Here is a 15,380-nt window from a genome sequence, read left to right as displayed (position 1 = left end):
GCCCTCTTCCAGGCTGCAGACTTCTCTCTGCATCTCACATGTCAGAAGGGCTAGCTCTGCGGGGCCCCCTTTATAAGGGCACTAATCCCGTTCATGAATGCTCCACCCTCATGACCTTGTCACCTCCCACAGGCCCCACCTCCTAATTACCATCACGGTGGGCATTAGGGTTTCAGCATGAATTTTGAGGGGCACAAACGTTCATACATGGCATTTTGGGGAGGGCAGGGAGTCCTGCTAGTAACCGTCACATCTTCTTTCCTCTAACTGCTTTGAGAAATTTGTCGCTTCTCCCCAGGTTACCACACCAGCCTACAGAGCCAGAGGACCCCTGTCCCCCATTCACCCAGCTTGCAGATACTAGCAGTTTGTCTCTCCCATTTTAGGTTCCAAAGATCCTTGACATCCTCTCTCCAGACACTGCCCCATCCCTCCTAAGGGTATCAGGCAACACCTACATTCATTACACCCAGCTCCATGCCAGGTATTGCCAGGGATAAAGGGAGTAGAGAAAGTCATGCCTGACCTCAGGATGATTACAATCCAAGTAGGTATCCAAGACTCTCTAAAATGTCTGGTCAGCCCTGTGGACTCTCCCATAAGCCTTGTAAGTGGGTTGAAGAGTGGCCCTCAAAAGATGTGTCCACAGCCTGTGTCCTTGGAACCTGTGAACATGACCTTAGTTGGGAAATGGGTCTTTGCAGATGTAATTAAGTTGAGGATCCTGACATGGGGTCATCCTGAATTTAAGATGGGCACTAAATCCTAAAGGAGATCAGTCCTGGGCGTTCATTGGAAGGACTGATGTTGAAGCTGAAACTCCAATACTTTGGCTACCTCATGCGAAGAGTTGACTCATTGGAAAAGACCCTGATGCTGGGAAGGATTGGGGGCAGGAGGAGAAGGGAATGACAGAGGATGAGATGGCTGGATGGCATCACCGACTCAATGGACATGGGTTTGGGCAGACTCCTGGAGTTGGTGATGGACAGGGAGGCCTGGCGTGCTGCGACTCATGGGGTCGCAAAGAGTCAGACATGACTGAGCGACTGAACTGAACTGAGCTGAATCTGAAAGACAGGTGTCCTTACAAGAGAAAGGCAGAGGGAGGTTTGAGACATAGGCTCAGGCACAGACTGGAGTGATGTTGCTGCAAACCAAGGAACACCTAGGGCCCCAGGAGCTGGGAGAGTCAAGGAAGGACTGTTCTCTAGAGCCTTCAGGGGGAGCGCAGCCCTGCTGACACTTTGATTTCAGACTTCTGGCCTCAGAACTGGGATAGAACACATTTCTGTTGTTTGTGGTCATTTACTTTGGCAGCCCTGGGAGCCTGAATCACTCTCCTTGGCTTTTTGTCTTCAGATCCAATTAGACAGGCAGGAGTGATGTTCGTGGAAAATGAGGACTCTGTGTCCTGACGTCTGTGAACCTTGGGGCCTCCTGTGGTCTCCCTCTAATTTAAGCAAGTCCCTCTGATGCCCCAGCCCTCTGGGTTGCACTGAAGAGAGAGGGCTGGGAGCACCTGTGTCCTCGGAGGGCAGGGTGGCTGCGGGGAGCTGGCCTGTGCATCAGGGACCCCTGGAAAGGTGAGGGGGTCCCTCGCAAATTCCCCATGACACCAGGAAGGGAGGGCAACAGTGGGGTGACTGCCAGTGGTCCAGGAGGCTGGTAGAGGAGGGCAAGGCAGGCATTCAAGAAAGGCTTCCTGGAGAAGGCCTTAGATGATAGAAATTGAGCCTTATATAGGGAGGGATTTGGGTCAGCAGGCCCAAGAAAACCAGACCCCTTTCTGTGGCTTGTAAGACTCCTACATGGCTTCTTTTCCATCTTTCATCTTTGCTCTGTGTTTGCCTCTGCCTGAGCCCTCTTGCCGCAGAGCTTTGTGTGGCTGGCTCTTCTCCTCCTCAGTCTCCATGGAAATCAGAGATTATATCCCTTCTGTACACATCCCCTCCCCTCCTAGAAGCTAAAAACCTTGAGAGCAGGGCCTCCCCCATCTGTTATCAGTGGAGCAGGCCCTCCATCGAGACAGTGATGGATAGATGGATGGTTGGAAGGAGGGATGGGTAGATGGATGGCATTTGAGATGGCAAAAATAGCAAGGAAGAGGGAGTTATATGAGGGTATATTCATGCATGCATATATGCTGTGGATTTTGAAGAGGAGAGGCTGCCAAGAATAGGTCAGCCTGGACAGACCACACGAGGCCAGCCCTCTCCTATTTCCCCTGTAGCCAGTAGCCCTTATTACCCCCGTGCAGTGGGTACTTGCCCATTTGTCAGAACACCTGCCTGGTTTTGGAGTTTCCCGCAGGCTCTTCACGGCTGGAATGGAGGATCCCTCGCCATGGGTGCTGTGACTGGTGTTTCTGCTCTTCCTGTGTGCCTGAACCCCCCAACTCCTGCTCAAGGAATCCCTGTGGATACCACACTTTACAAAGAGGAACTTGGGGTTAACAGCTCTCCGAAGTTTCAGTCCTTTCTTTAACCACTTCTCCCTGCCAGTGAGAAGGAGCCATGTCCTCATCTCTCTCCTTCTCGAAATAATTCATTCTTTAGAAGCAAATGCCAACTACTAAGACCCCTCAAGTGCCACTAAGATCCTTCATTAGGTGCCTGGTATCCTGTGTGGGAGGGAGAAACACTCTGCCACCTAAATGCAGGGACCTCCTGAGTCAGTGCCCACCTGTGTGTCCCTGCGCAGAGTGGACACTCGTGGTGAGAAGGTCAGGCCAGATTGCAGAGGATGAGGGGTTAGGCAGAGCCAGCCTCCCCCATGTGATGCCCTCCTGCTTATGAGGGTGGGCATCCCCCTGTTCCCACTGGGCTGGCACCTGCTCAGCCAGGCTGGGGATGGGGGTGGGGCATTAAGGGCTCCTTAAAGGACAGGGAGGTTTGCCGTTTCAGGGAGCTCTTCCTCCCCAAGTCCACTAGACACTGGGCCCCCTCTCCTTCCCTGCCTCATTGGTCCGTTGGTCCGTGTGCTCATTCCCTTGCTCGCTCTGACCACTCATTCATTCATTTGCTTGTGTCTGGTCAGCAGAGACCCTCGTGGCATGGGGCGTCCTCTGCAATCAGTGCTTGTTTCATTGCTTGCTTCATTCCCACTCAGCCCCCAGATCGCCAGCCCAGCACCTGGCGTGGAGATGTGAATCACGCTCCCATCACACACGCAAGAACATCCTCAGCGGCTCTCACTGCCATACATGATCTGAGCCCAAGGAATTCTTTGGAGATTTGTTGCCTTCTCTCTCGCTCTCACTATCTTAGCTCCAAAACCCCAGGTTGAAATCCCAACTCAGCCACTTAATAGCTGTGTGACTTAGGACACGTCCTTCAACCTCTCTGAGCCACCACTGGCTCCTGGGCAGAGTGGGGATAGTAAAAGCAGTTGCTTTAATAAAGTCGTGGTACGGGGACTCGCCTGGCGGTCCAGTGGTTCAGACTTCATCTTCCAGTGCAGCAGGTATGCGTTCGATCCCTGGTCAGGCAGCTAAGATCCCATATTCCTCACAGTCAAAAAACAACAACAACAGAAAACAGAAGCAATATTGTAACAGATTCAATAAAGACTTTAAAAAACTGGTCCATATCAAAAAAAACCTTACAAGAAAATTTTAAAAATAAAGTGGTGAGGATTAGGTCAAAGAACCCAATGGAAAACTCTTAGCCCATGCCTGACCCCTCAACGACCCCACCTCCACATGCATCTTAGGACTGTGAAGGGAGCAGCCACCAAGACCTGGCCCTTCAGTCTCCAGATGAGAATGCACAGGCCCCAGTGTGGAGGGTCACACAGCCAGCCTGCGGCTCCGGCAGGACTTGAACCCAGGACTCCAGCCGAGTGCCCCTCACCCTCTTGGCCCAGCCCAGAGTGGCAGGAAGAGGGCCCTCCACTCACAGGCTCAGGCCATGCTGGGCTCAATGGCTCTCTCCTCTGCTTTCAGGAATGAGTTAATCCTGAGGTCTGTCTCAGGTCCTGGGTGTAATCTTCCTTACTATGCTTATCATATTTCTGGGGCTGCATCTGCCTGGCTTTGAAGGCTCTGGCAGGGGCCTCTCCTGGCCTTGCTGTAAACGGGCTGAATTACATTTACAAGAGGTCTTTAATGCCCCGTGGCCCCAGCTTCCTTAATGGGGATGTTCCTCCTCCTCCTTTCTCTTTCTCTCCCTTTTAATATGGTCACTGGTTTGGCCTTCCATGTGTGGTTTGGATTCCTAACAGAGAAATTAAGACTGTAGAGTCCCTTCCAGATCTGCCCTCCCTCCCCCACCCTCCCCCACTCCCGGCAGCCCGCGCCAAGGCCCCAAGGAAAGAAGACAGTGCTCGGTCAGGATTTCAGTGAGAAGGAGGGAAGCCCTGTTGGGAGTCCAAAAACTCGACTGGGAAATGGCTTGTACAGAGATTCTTCTCTGACTGTATACCTGAGCAACATACCCACGAGCCTTTGGAGGGAGATGGGAGGTGTCCAGCCTGGAGGCATGACTGCAGAGGGTGGGCTTGCGGGGCAAGGTAGGGTGAGGAGCCGTCCCAGCACCCTCCTTGTCTCTGCTACCCCAGCCCTCTCTTCTAAGTTTCTGCACATCTGGAGGCCTTAATTGTCCCTTAACTATTTATTTGTTTTGCTAGTTCTGTCTCGGCAACTGGATCAGGTCCTATCTGATCTATGTCTATATCTATATTTGTATCTGTATATCTCAGATATATATATACGAAACCCAGATATGTATATACCAAACCCAGTCATAGGCTTGGCCAGCCCTGAGATGGAGGCCTAGAAGAGGGACCTAGTTTATCTCCCCATCTCTCCGCTTATTTTTTGTCCTGCAATAGGATGAGAAAGAGGAGGAGTGCTATTTTTGGAGAGTGGATCAGCAGAGCGGAGCCAGGTCTGGGGGCCACCCTGCCCCCAACTCCAGTCCCTGCCCCCTCCAGGTGCTCTACCTCCCAGCAAGTGCCCCAGGTGCTTGTGAGATACTGTTGGGCTGCTGGTGTCACTGAGCCTAGGTGGCCTCCAGCTCCTGACAGCTAACCGGCTCAGGTAGAAGGCCCAGAACCCTGCCCAGGGCCGCCTGTCATTTCATAGGTCCGGAGAGTGAGTCTCCTCCCATCTCGTGTTTATCTCACACGCCATCCCTTTGGCTGCACTCCTATGGCCCTCAGGCAACAGAGCGACAGGCAACCAAAAAAAGGGTAGGAGACAAAGAGGCCAGGAATACCAACTCTGTGACATCTTCCCCCAAGGAAAGACGGTCGTCTCTCATGTCTTGATAAATCACATTTTATCTCCTTTCAAGAGGAGCACATGGAGGAGCCCATTTATCTTGATGACATCGTCCAGTCTGCACACTCACCTCTCTGCCCGGGATGCGGCCCCTCTACCAGGCTTTGTGAGAAAGGGAGGAAGGGGAGCTTGAGGGAGCATCTGAGAGAGAGAGGGAGGTGCGTGGATCAACAGTGCCTATTGGACGCCTGCTGTACGCACAGCCTTGTGCTCAGTGCAGGTGTGGTGAAACAGGAGGAAGCAGCCGCTGGAGGGCCTCTGGTTGCCGCTGAGTGTGGAGGGGTGAGGGACGCAAATGAGCAAGAAGTCACACGCGACTTGCTGAGTTAGGTGCTCGGCAGTCTGGCTGGAAAGGGCTGGTGACCAGTACCTGTCATGACAGGGAGGTCAGGGAGCACTGTTGCAGCTGCTTCCGGGGGCCCCAGGGCCCCTTTCCATCCCGCTCTGCCTGCCAGTCTGCTCACGGGGACACCTGGGAGCTTTGTTCTAGCCATGGGAACATCCTCGGCCAGGAGCGCCTGTGAAGCAGTGTTCTCAGAAGCTCAGACAAGCAGGGGGTTGGCGGTAAACATCCCAGTCTCCTCGCCCTCATCGAGGATACCTCTGCAGTGCATTCTACATGCACCTCGAGTTCCTCAACAGACCTGAGCTGCCGCCATCGGATGATTAACTGGCAGGGTGACACTTCCTTGCCTGACCTGCCTTAATTCCCAAGATCACTTCCCAAACACACAACTTGCACTCGCTTCCTCATCTCTGGGTCTACTTCTGGGGAGACAGCCTAGACCAACACCATGCCCGTGCTTGGTGACTCAGTGGTAAAGAGTCTGCCTGCCAAGCAGGAGACGCGGGTTCGATCCCTGGGTCGGGAAGATCCCCCCGGAGGAGGAAATGACAACTACTGCAGTATTCTTGCTTGGGAAAGTCCCATGGACAGAGGAGCCTGGTGGGCTGCAGTCCTTGAGGTCGCAAAAGAGTCAGGCACAACTTAGTGACCAAAGGGTAATGAGAGAGGAAGCTCAAGTATCCTAACATGCAGCCTACATATTTGTTCACTTGCAACGGGAATCATCTCATTTAGGACTCCTAAGTGAGATGCAAGTGATTAAAATGCGTCTGCAACAAGTTTCGATTTTAAAAAATTGTAATATTTTATATAAGTGAAAAGTCCCAGGTAGACCCTGGGTTCAGCGGCTCAAATGATGTCAGATGGGTCTGCCCTTCACCATCTCTTGGCTCTGCTTTTCAGTCATTCAGGAAACATTTACTGAGGGAGTTCTCTGGTGGTCCAGTGGTTAGGACTCCACGCTTTCACTGCTGAGGGCACAGGTTCAATCCCTGGTTGGAGAAAAAAGACACATGGTACAGCCACGAAAAAGAGGAAAGAAAGGGGAAAATTATTGAGCACCAGCTCTGTCCCAGGCTCAGATCCTTTCTCTTGGTCTGTTTCCATCTCAGGCAATGATAGAGATGGTCACCAGGAGCTCCAGGCCTTCATCCCGCCAGCCTAGCAAGTGTGGGAGCAAACACTGGGAGGAAGAGGACACCAGCAGAGGTCTCAGGGCCAACCCGCATTGGTCCGGATCCTGTCCTCTTGCCCATCTCTGAGCCAGTCACTGTGACTCTGGGTAGCTAGACTGGGTCACATGCCTCCCATTGTTGACAGGGAGTATTGTCAGCTCCGTCTGAATCACACGGTTAGAAATGGAGGAAGGAGGCTCTCCAGAGGGGAACTGGGTAGTCTTGGGACAACAGATGCCTGTTAAAGCCATGAGGTGAGCCCCTCGCCACATGCTGGGCTCTTTGGGCCCTAAGATGAGTCAGACAGGCCCCTGGTAGAGGGGGCTCACAAATGTCAGCAATACATGGCAGAATGTGGTATGTGTCTTAGGACTGGACAAAATGTGTAGGTAGTCTGGAAAAAGGGTAATTACTCTCAGCTCGGCAATCAAGGAAGTCTTCTAAAAAGGAGGCACTGACCTGGACATTGATCAGTCCGAGGAGTTCAGATTCTAAGTGTAACCAATAGAGAAGGTTTGGGAGCTGGCATTTCCCAGAAGCCTTGCCCATACTTGCAGAGGGATCTACCAGCCCAGCTGAGGGGTCCACTGGCCTGGGGTAGCCACTCTTCCTGGTACTGGCCTGTGCCTGCCCTGGAAATAGCCACCCACCTAAGCTAAGAATAGGAATTCCTGCCTGGCTGGCAAGAAGGAAGGCAGATTTCTCAAGGAGGGATGGGCCTGAAAACAAAGCACAGCGTGTGGGCTGGGCCACCCTTTGTATTTATCTGTGAGGTCACTTGAGAGCCGCACCCGCGTCGGGGCATGGATCCTGCCATTAGACCCAGACAAGGTGATATGGCCAAGATGGCAGCCTCTGGGGCTCCTCACCTGCCCCAGAGGTCCTGGACCCTCAGCCCGGGGCGCCTCCTGCCCCCAGGGAGAGGTGACCACTCCTCTCTTGTTTCCTTGGCAGCGGGCGGAGGTGGGGGCGTTTGGTGGCCAGCTAAGACGCTGAGAAGCTGAGGGAGAGGGAACGTGGGGTCCCAGGTTCCTATGGCAGCTTCACCCGGAATCACCCAGCTCATAAGCATCTCTTCTTCCAGGCAAAATCCTCTTCCGGAGGAGCCACATCCGGGATGTAGCTGTGAAGAGGCTGAAACCCATCGATGAGTACTGCCGGGTAAGAGGGTGTCTGAGGCTGGGGAGGGGTGGTCCACCTGCCAGAGATTCTGCGCATCTGAAAAGGAGGGTTGCCCATTCAAAACTCTCTGCTGCGGTTTAGCAAGTGCATCCTGAGGCCCGGTGTTTCCTGGCCAGAGGGGTGGGTGTGGGTGTCCCTCAGGGAGGGGCACCCCAGGACTAGACTGCCTCTGGGGCACAAGGGCTGTGGGCTCTACTCCTTTCAGGATGCGTCCATGGTTACAAAACACTCCTTTAAATCACTTCCACCAGCTTGGGAGCTCTGTGCAGGGACCTCCGCTGAAAGGATTCCGCGTGTAGCATCTTGCTGGATACAGGAGAACTCTTTCTTTGAATTCTCTTTGGGACATTTTGGAATCAGTCTCGGGTTCAATATCATCTGAAATGCATATTTGTTTATACACAGAAGTCTTGGTAGATACAGACGCTCATGTACACATCTTTATAGATGAAAACACTCACTACACAGACACACACACACACGCATGTACGTACGTTAGAACAGCCAAAGCCCAGAAACGGACAGGCAGTGACAGCAGGGGCGTGAAGCAGAGCCCGTTTGTCTTTCTACTTTGTCCAGAGCCGGGGCCCTGCAGCGAGGACGCGAGGCTGCCACTGCGGTAGCCTTGGAACATGGCCCTCTAGATGGCCAGACCACCTGGGTTTGAGTGCCTGCTGGCTGTGTTAACTCAGGTAACTTGCTGAACTTCCCGGAGCCTCAGTTTCTATGCTTGTCCAACGGCAAGGAGACTGGTACCTCGAAGAGTGTAGCCGTGAGGATGCAGGGATCAGACAGGCGCAAGGCAGCAGCGCAGAGTGTCTGCACAGAGGAAGCATTTGATGGATGCTGGCTTTTTGTTATTATTATTACAACACCCAAACAATTTAATGTTATCATCGGGCACTACTGGCTTTTAATGGAGATGGAATTTCCTAGTTAAGTGAAAACTATTGTGAAGTCTGACTCAAGAATCTTGAGGAGAAGCAAGTGGAGGATAACGTTTTGTTGTGAGTGCTGGTATTAGAGTGAGAAGAGCTGGGGTTGAATCCCAGTGGCCCACTGACTAGCTATTGACCCTGGCAAGTTGCTATACCTCTCTGAGCTCATTTCCTGATCTGTAAGATGGGGGGTAAAAATAACTGTCTCACGGGGTTCATGAAGGGGTTGAGCAGGAGAGTGTATCTCACGGTGTTTGTAACTTCTGAAATGTTCTGTCCCTACATGGAGTTGTTACCATAAGCCTCCTTTCTGCATAAATATTTTGTAATTTGGAATACTTGTCAATAATAAAATATTTAAATAAGAACCTAGTTGCTCAATTTAGTAACTGTGTTCCCAAGACGACGGAGAAGCAAGGATTCCCAAATATTCTTCCTTATCCTAAGTTTGAATTTTGTGGCTGTGCAAATTATGCTTGGTCACTTTTTCTGCCTCAAGGTAAAAGGATACCCTGATGATGAATTTCCTTAAGCTAGAAGTTTCTCTTCCTCAGATCAATATCCATTTTTCTCTTTTAAGGGCAATCTCCAATTCCAGTTAAATTGATGGCTGCAGCCTGCGCTTTTATTTCTCTTTATTCCTCTCTCAAGCGGTTAAACAAATGGGCAGAGCTATTTGAGGAAGGGCACAGGGCAGGAGGAAGCCTCTTGCCACTGGGACCTATGGTTTACATCAGCCTCGGCCTCCCTGAGCCGGTGGAGCCCGGGGCATTTGCAGTTGGGCTCTGTGGAAAGGCTGTCTCCTGGGTTGTCTGGAGCAAGAAAGTGATAACATCTTATCTCCTGGGATCAAGCTTTGAACAGGACTCCTAAGTCAGGATGAGAACTCTGGGACCCCAGTGGTGCTACTGGTGGCTAGGAAACCATTAAGTGGGGTCTGCAACCCTTAAAAGGGGGCCCCCTAACCTAATTAGCATAGATGAGAACTTCTCAGAGCCAGGCAACAAGAGCAATGTCATGGGTTCACCAGGCAGCCAGGCAGCTTGGAGAGGGTAATTTACTCTGAGAATGGCAGAGGGGGGTGGGGCAGTGCAGAAGTGACCTTTAATTCTGCTGAACTTGAAAGCTGGGATCTGTGGTCCGATTGTCTGAGACCTTGGAATGACCTTGGAATGATCATTGGTGATAAAGTCCAGTGCAGTCCGTGGTCACTGCCCTCTGGCATTGTAGGTCACAGCCCTGCGGCACAGTCGTCCTGTCTGTGCCCCTCAGGGTCCAGCCTTTCACTCAGTATCACTGCCCCCCCCAGCCAGCTGCACAGTCAGAGCCACGTGCAGTCCACTCCACGACCAGCCCTGCCTTGCTTCCACCTGTCCTTGGACGTGCTACTCAGAACCTCTAGAGTTTGATTTCTGCTACTTGCCGAGGCAGCTCTGCTTGGCTGGCCAGAATCTTCTTTGGACCTGCTAGACAGCATGGGCTCTGAGTCTGGGATTTGCTGGGGATTCAAGTGCACCCAAGATTGTGAAGCTGGCTTTGTGCACGGCATAGCCAGCTGCCCTGCCAGGACTCAGATATGGAAAGTCTGACCGGGCAGTGGACTCCCCTAGACTTCGGGCTCCCTGCCTTCGCTCGCCAGCCAGTACCTCCACCCGATGGCAGTTTCACAGCCCAGATCTCAGTGTTAATTTTAAACATATATGGAGCAGATTGGATGAGCGTCATGGAAATTTTACCAAGCGCCAGTCGGCTGATTGTTTTATGTGGCTCTTGAGGGCCGCTGTCTATCAAGAGGGGTTCCAAAGGCTTTTCTGTTACTCCATAAATTAATTTAATGGGCAGAATGGTTATGCGGTTAATATTTAATGGTTCTGTGGCCTCAACAATTTGAAGACTTTCATCTCACTAACAAGCGTGAGCTATACTTTGGGGGCTCAGATGAACAATCTAGCCCATAAAGGACTCCATCTACCCCATTCCTGTGTGTGAAATACATGTTTGCAGTGTTTGTCTATGGGATAAAATAAATATCTCAGAGGGTGGACAGTGAGAAAGAGTGTTTGAGAATAGTCAGCCCACCCTCTGCCATGTAACACTGTTTATACAAGCCTCCATTTCCTGGTGGATGCAACTAGAATTTTTTGTTACCCCAAAAGCTGAGTTCCCTTCTATTATCCCGCGGTCCACCATCAACTTGGTTTCAGAATCAAGGACTTCCTTTGTTGGAGGGATGAGGGCTTGGCTGGAATTTGACTGAGGGGAAGGACTCCAAGCCCAACAAGGGGATCAGCTCTGTTGGGATAAGGAAAGCGCCCCGTCCCAACCCTCTGCATTTCCCAGACACATTCATTTTTAGCCCTACTTCCCAGATTCAAAAACTGAGGCTATTAGTTGGAGGTTCTTAGCTCCAACCATTCCCCCTCCCACTGTGAGAGTTTCCCACCATGGCCCATCATTGTCTCTTGTGTTAAAGAAAAAGATTGATGCTGCAACAGAAACAGTCTTCTCAAAAGCAGCACCTGGCATGCTCAGAGTTACTTTGTTCCTGTGTCCCTCATGCTAAGGTAGGCCTGGGCCAGCAGTGTTGCTGATGGGGGGAGACTGAGGCAGAGCCAGGACTGACGCATTCATGCCTCCTGAGAGGTCTGGTGCTCGGAGGAAACCCAGCTGGCAGAATCTCTTCATCTCCTCTGGTCCAGACAGACCCAGAAAAAAAAAGCATTTCCAGCCTGGGATCAAGCTGATAGTGTCCATTTTCCACTGAGAGGTCTTCCGAGGAGCCTCATTGCCCACAAGAACCGCTGAGCGGCTCAGCTGGGTCCTCTGTGGTTGGTTCCGTGGGCTGCCTTGACCTCAGCCCCCTGCCTTGCAGCCCAGTCCGCAGATGCTCGGCCATCCGCAGCTAGCCAGACTCCCCTAGGTCTCCTCCACCCCTTGGTCTGCGCTGGCCTCTTTCCTAGGCATGAAATCAACTCCCAGGCCCCCCTCCCAGAAGCCTCCGCACTCCCCAGGGAAAGCTGACCACCCTGAGTACTCCGTACAGGCTCTGCACTGCACACCCACCCTCCGTAGCGGGTAATTTCTGTGTGTCCATCTTCTTCAGAGCAGGAGCCCCTCGAAGGCCCCATCTGCTGTCTTTGTGTCTTCACTAACCAGCATGAGGGAATCCAGCCAGTATCTGATAACAAGATGCAGAGATCACACACACTCAGAGGAAGCCTCCAAGGAGGGTGACATGTCCCCAAGGCCCCAATTAATAGGATCACTTGTGAAATGGCTCAAACGGCAATTGCGAATTAAGCACTATTTCCATTTCAAAAGAATTTGCTGCTTAGATCCTTCAAAAAGAGAACTCATGCGTGGAAATACTCTGATTTATGCAAGTTTGGTGAACTCCCAGCTTCCGAGATGCTGATCTAAGAGGAATAATCTGAGCAGGTTAGAAGCAGCCCTAGGGGTGGGAGTGGGGGCAAAATGGGTGGGACCCCAGCCCCCACCCCCCTCATCAAGAGTTCCTGGGTTTTTACCTATAAGAGTTCCATTGATTAGAAGCCAAAATGATGCTGCTAAAAATAGGAGAGTGTTTGATCCTGTGGAAAGAGCAGGACTCCCCCAGTTGCTTTGACAAATGCGGAACTTTGCTTTTTTTTGTTGTTTTGTTCTAGGGTAGACATTACCCAGAATGGTGGGCTTCTTGGAGGGGGATCATTTCGAAGCACAGGGTCTGAGCTGAGTCTGCCTGGGGCCTCCCTCCCATGCCACTGCTGCACTTGCAAAGACCAGGCTTGTGGTAGATAAGACGCTGAATTCACTGATGATGGTGCTGTTTAAAACCCTAGAGCCAATGATTGTTAAAGCTGGAAGAAACTTCAGAAAGTCTGTAGCCTGGATTTGCCTAGCTGTGTTCCACCGGCTGTCGACAGGAATTGTTTGGAAAACTAGCTCCACCATCAGCAACCTGTGGGCAATGCTGGAGGCAGTACAGAGTTGCAGATGAGAAAGCATAGGCTCTGGACTCAGAGCACCTAATTCAAAATCTTGCTATTTGGTAGCTGTGTGGCCTTGAGAAATGTTTTAACCTCTCTGTGCTTTAGTTTCTTTTTCTATAAATTGGAGTCATAGTCATACCCACCTCTTAATGTGATGATTACATGAGTCTGTCTCCCAGGATGTCATTATTATTCACAACTACTGGCCTGAACACAGCTCTACAGGTCTCGCCTTTGCTGTGCTGATGAACATGTTGCCCACCAAGACCTAGACAGGGATCTACAAGGCACCATTTCACGTGTGCCCACAGAACTCATTTTATCTCCTCCAACATGTGTTCCATGAGCTAAGTTTGAGATTCTAAAGCTAGTCTATTTTATCCTAAAAGGAGCAACAACCAGGGAGGTGAGGTGAGCTGCTCAAGGTCATGTAACAGTGTAGAATAGCAGAACTGGGCCTAGAGCTGAAGCCTCCTGACTCCTGTTCTTTCCAGTAAGCCTCACTGCTCTCACCTAATGGATAATGATAATGAAGACAATAGTATAAGTAAAGTTCACTATTTTGAAATTTTTATTTATTTATTTGGTGTGTCAGGTCTTAGGTGCAGCACACAGAATCTTCACTGTATCATTCAGAACCTTTGGTTGTGATGCACAGACTCTCTAGTTGTGGCACACGGGCTTAGTTGTTCTTAGTTGTTCTTAGTTCCCGGACCAGGGATCGAACCCCTGTCCCTTGCATTACAAGTCAGATTGTTAACCACTGGACCGCTAGTGAAAGGAAAAGTGTGGTTGCCGACTCTTTGTGACCCCACGGACTATTGCCCACCAGACTCCTCTGTTCATGAAATTCTGGAGTGGGTTGCCATTCCGTTCTCCAGGGGATCTTCCCAACCAAGGATTGAACCCATAAAGAAAGCTGAGTGCCGAAGAATTGATGCTTTTGAACTGTGGTGTTGGAGAAGACTCTTGAGAGTCCCTTGGACTGCAAGGAGATCCAACCAGTCCATCCTAAAGGAAATCAGTCCTGAATACTCAATGGAAGGACTGATGCTGAAGCTGAAACTCCAATACTTTGGCCACCTGATGTGAAGAACTGACTCATTGGAAAAGCCCCTGATGCTGGGAAAGATTGAAGGCGGGAGGAGAAGGGGATGACAGAGGATGAGATGGTTGGATGGCATCACTGACTCAACAGACATGAATCTGAGTAAGCTCCGGAAGTTAGTGATGGACAGGGAAGCCTGGAGTGCTGCATGTAGTCCGTGGGGTTGCAAAGAGTTGGACATGACTGAGCGACTGAACTGAACTGAGCTGAACTCCTGCATTGCAGGCAGATTCTTTATTGTCTGAGCCACCAGGGAAGCCAGGACCACCACAGAAGTCCCTAAATTTTACTGTTAATTCAGTGCCAAGCACTGTGCTAGGCTCCTCATATCCACGATCTCATTTAACCTCTAATAGGCAGGTACCCTATGAGATCCATCGTACTAAGCCCAGAGAGGGCAAGCAAGGCATTCAGCATCTCACAGCCTGTGAACAGAAGAGCTAGGACTCAAACTCACGTCTGCCTAGCCCTGAGTCCCTGACTTGACCACTTCATGGTGTGCATGCTGAAAGCCCAATGACAGCATTTTAAGTCTGAGCCAGGGGTGATGCCCCTGAGGTGCCCACAGATTGGCCCCTACCAGCTCCTGCAAGAAGAGCTAGGTTTGGGGGTTCCCTGCTCTGGTTGTCATCACCAGCCCAGGCCTTGGGGACTGACTGCTCAGCACCCAGCGCTCCTGCCAAATGATCTTGGCCGGAGCTGGGCTTGGCGGCGTCTCTGATGGAAGCTGCTCCGAGCCAAGAGCCTCTTGTCAGCCTGAAATCAGGACGAGCCCTCAATGTGGCTCCCTTCGGGGCTCTCTGTTAAATAAAGATGCCGCAGTGGTTTGCCCGAAAGGCCTCTTTGTCTGAGGCCCTTCCAGCCCACGCGTCCTCTGCCCTGAGAATGCCGGCCTCCGTCGGTATGAAGAGCCCCTGTGTTCACCGCTGCCGCTGGGGGAGCCAGGCGGCCGCTCTGCACCCGAGTGGGAGGGCGCCTGCCCTGGCCTCCTCCCTCTGCTGTCAGGGAGGTCACACTGGCAGCAACTCTGCACACAGCCTGGGTCCCTGGGAACGCCCTCCTGCCCATCCCGGCCCATCAGTGCTCCCTCCTGACCCCCTCCTGCCTCCCTGCCACCCGGAGCCCTTGCTCTCTGCACATGCCTGCGTTCCGTTTCCCTGTCTCTGCCTCTCAGTTTCCCTGTCCCTCTCCATCTCTCCATCTGTCTCTTTGTCTCTGCCTTTCTCTCCTTCTCTCTCTCTCTCTTTCCATCTCTGTCTCACTTTGTCTCTGCCTCTCCCTCCATCTCTGTCTCTGTCTGCACCTTTCTCTCCTTGCCCCCGTCTCTCTGTCTCTCTCTGTCTTCTTCCTCAGTTTTT

The 15,380-nt window shown here is 51.7% G+C and overlaps 1 protein-coding gene across 2 annotated transcripts in view; it reads left to right on the top strand.

Annotated features, from left to right (window-relative positions):
* The window catches only part of SH3PXD2A (SH3 and PX domains 2A), a 250,247-nt gene that overhangs the window by 122,256 nt on the left and 112,611 nt on the right, over positions 1–15,380 (top strand). For both annotated transcript variants that reach the window (XM_069567002.1, XM_069567000.1), the window contains exon 4: positions 7,890–7,966. In XM_069567002.1, coding sequence (XP_069423103.1) covers positions 7,890–7,966 — 77 coding nt within the window. The remainder of the gene's footprint in view (positions 1–7,889; positions 7,967–15,380) is intronic.

Source organism: Ovis canadensis, chromosome 22 (genome assembly GCF_042477335.2).
Source record: "Ovis canadensis isolate MfBH-ARS-UI-01 breed Bighorn chromosome 22, ARS-UI_OviCan_v2, whole genome shotgun sequence".
Taxonomy (NCBI): Eukaryota; Metazoa; Chordata; class Mammalia; order Artiodactyla; family Bovidae; genus Ovis; species Ovis canadensis.
This window is presented reverse-complemented; position numbering and strand designations above follow the sequence as displayed.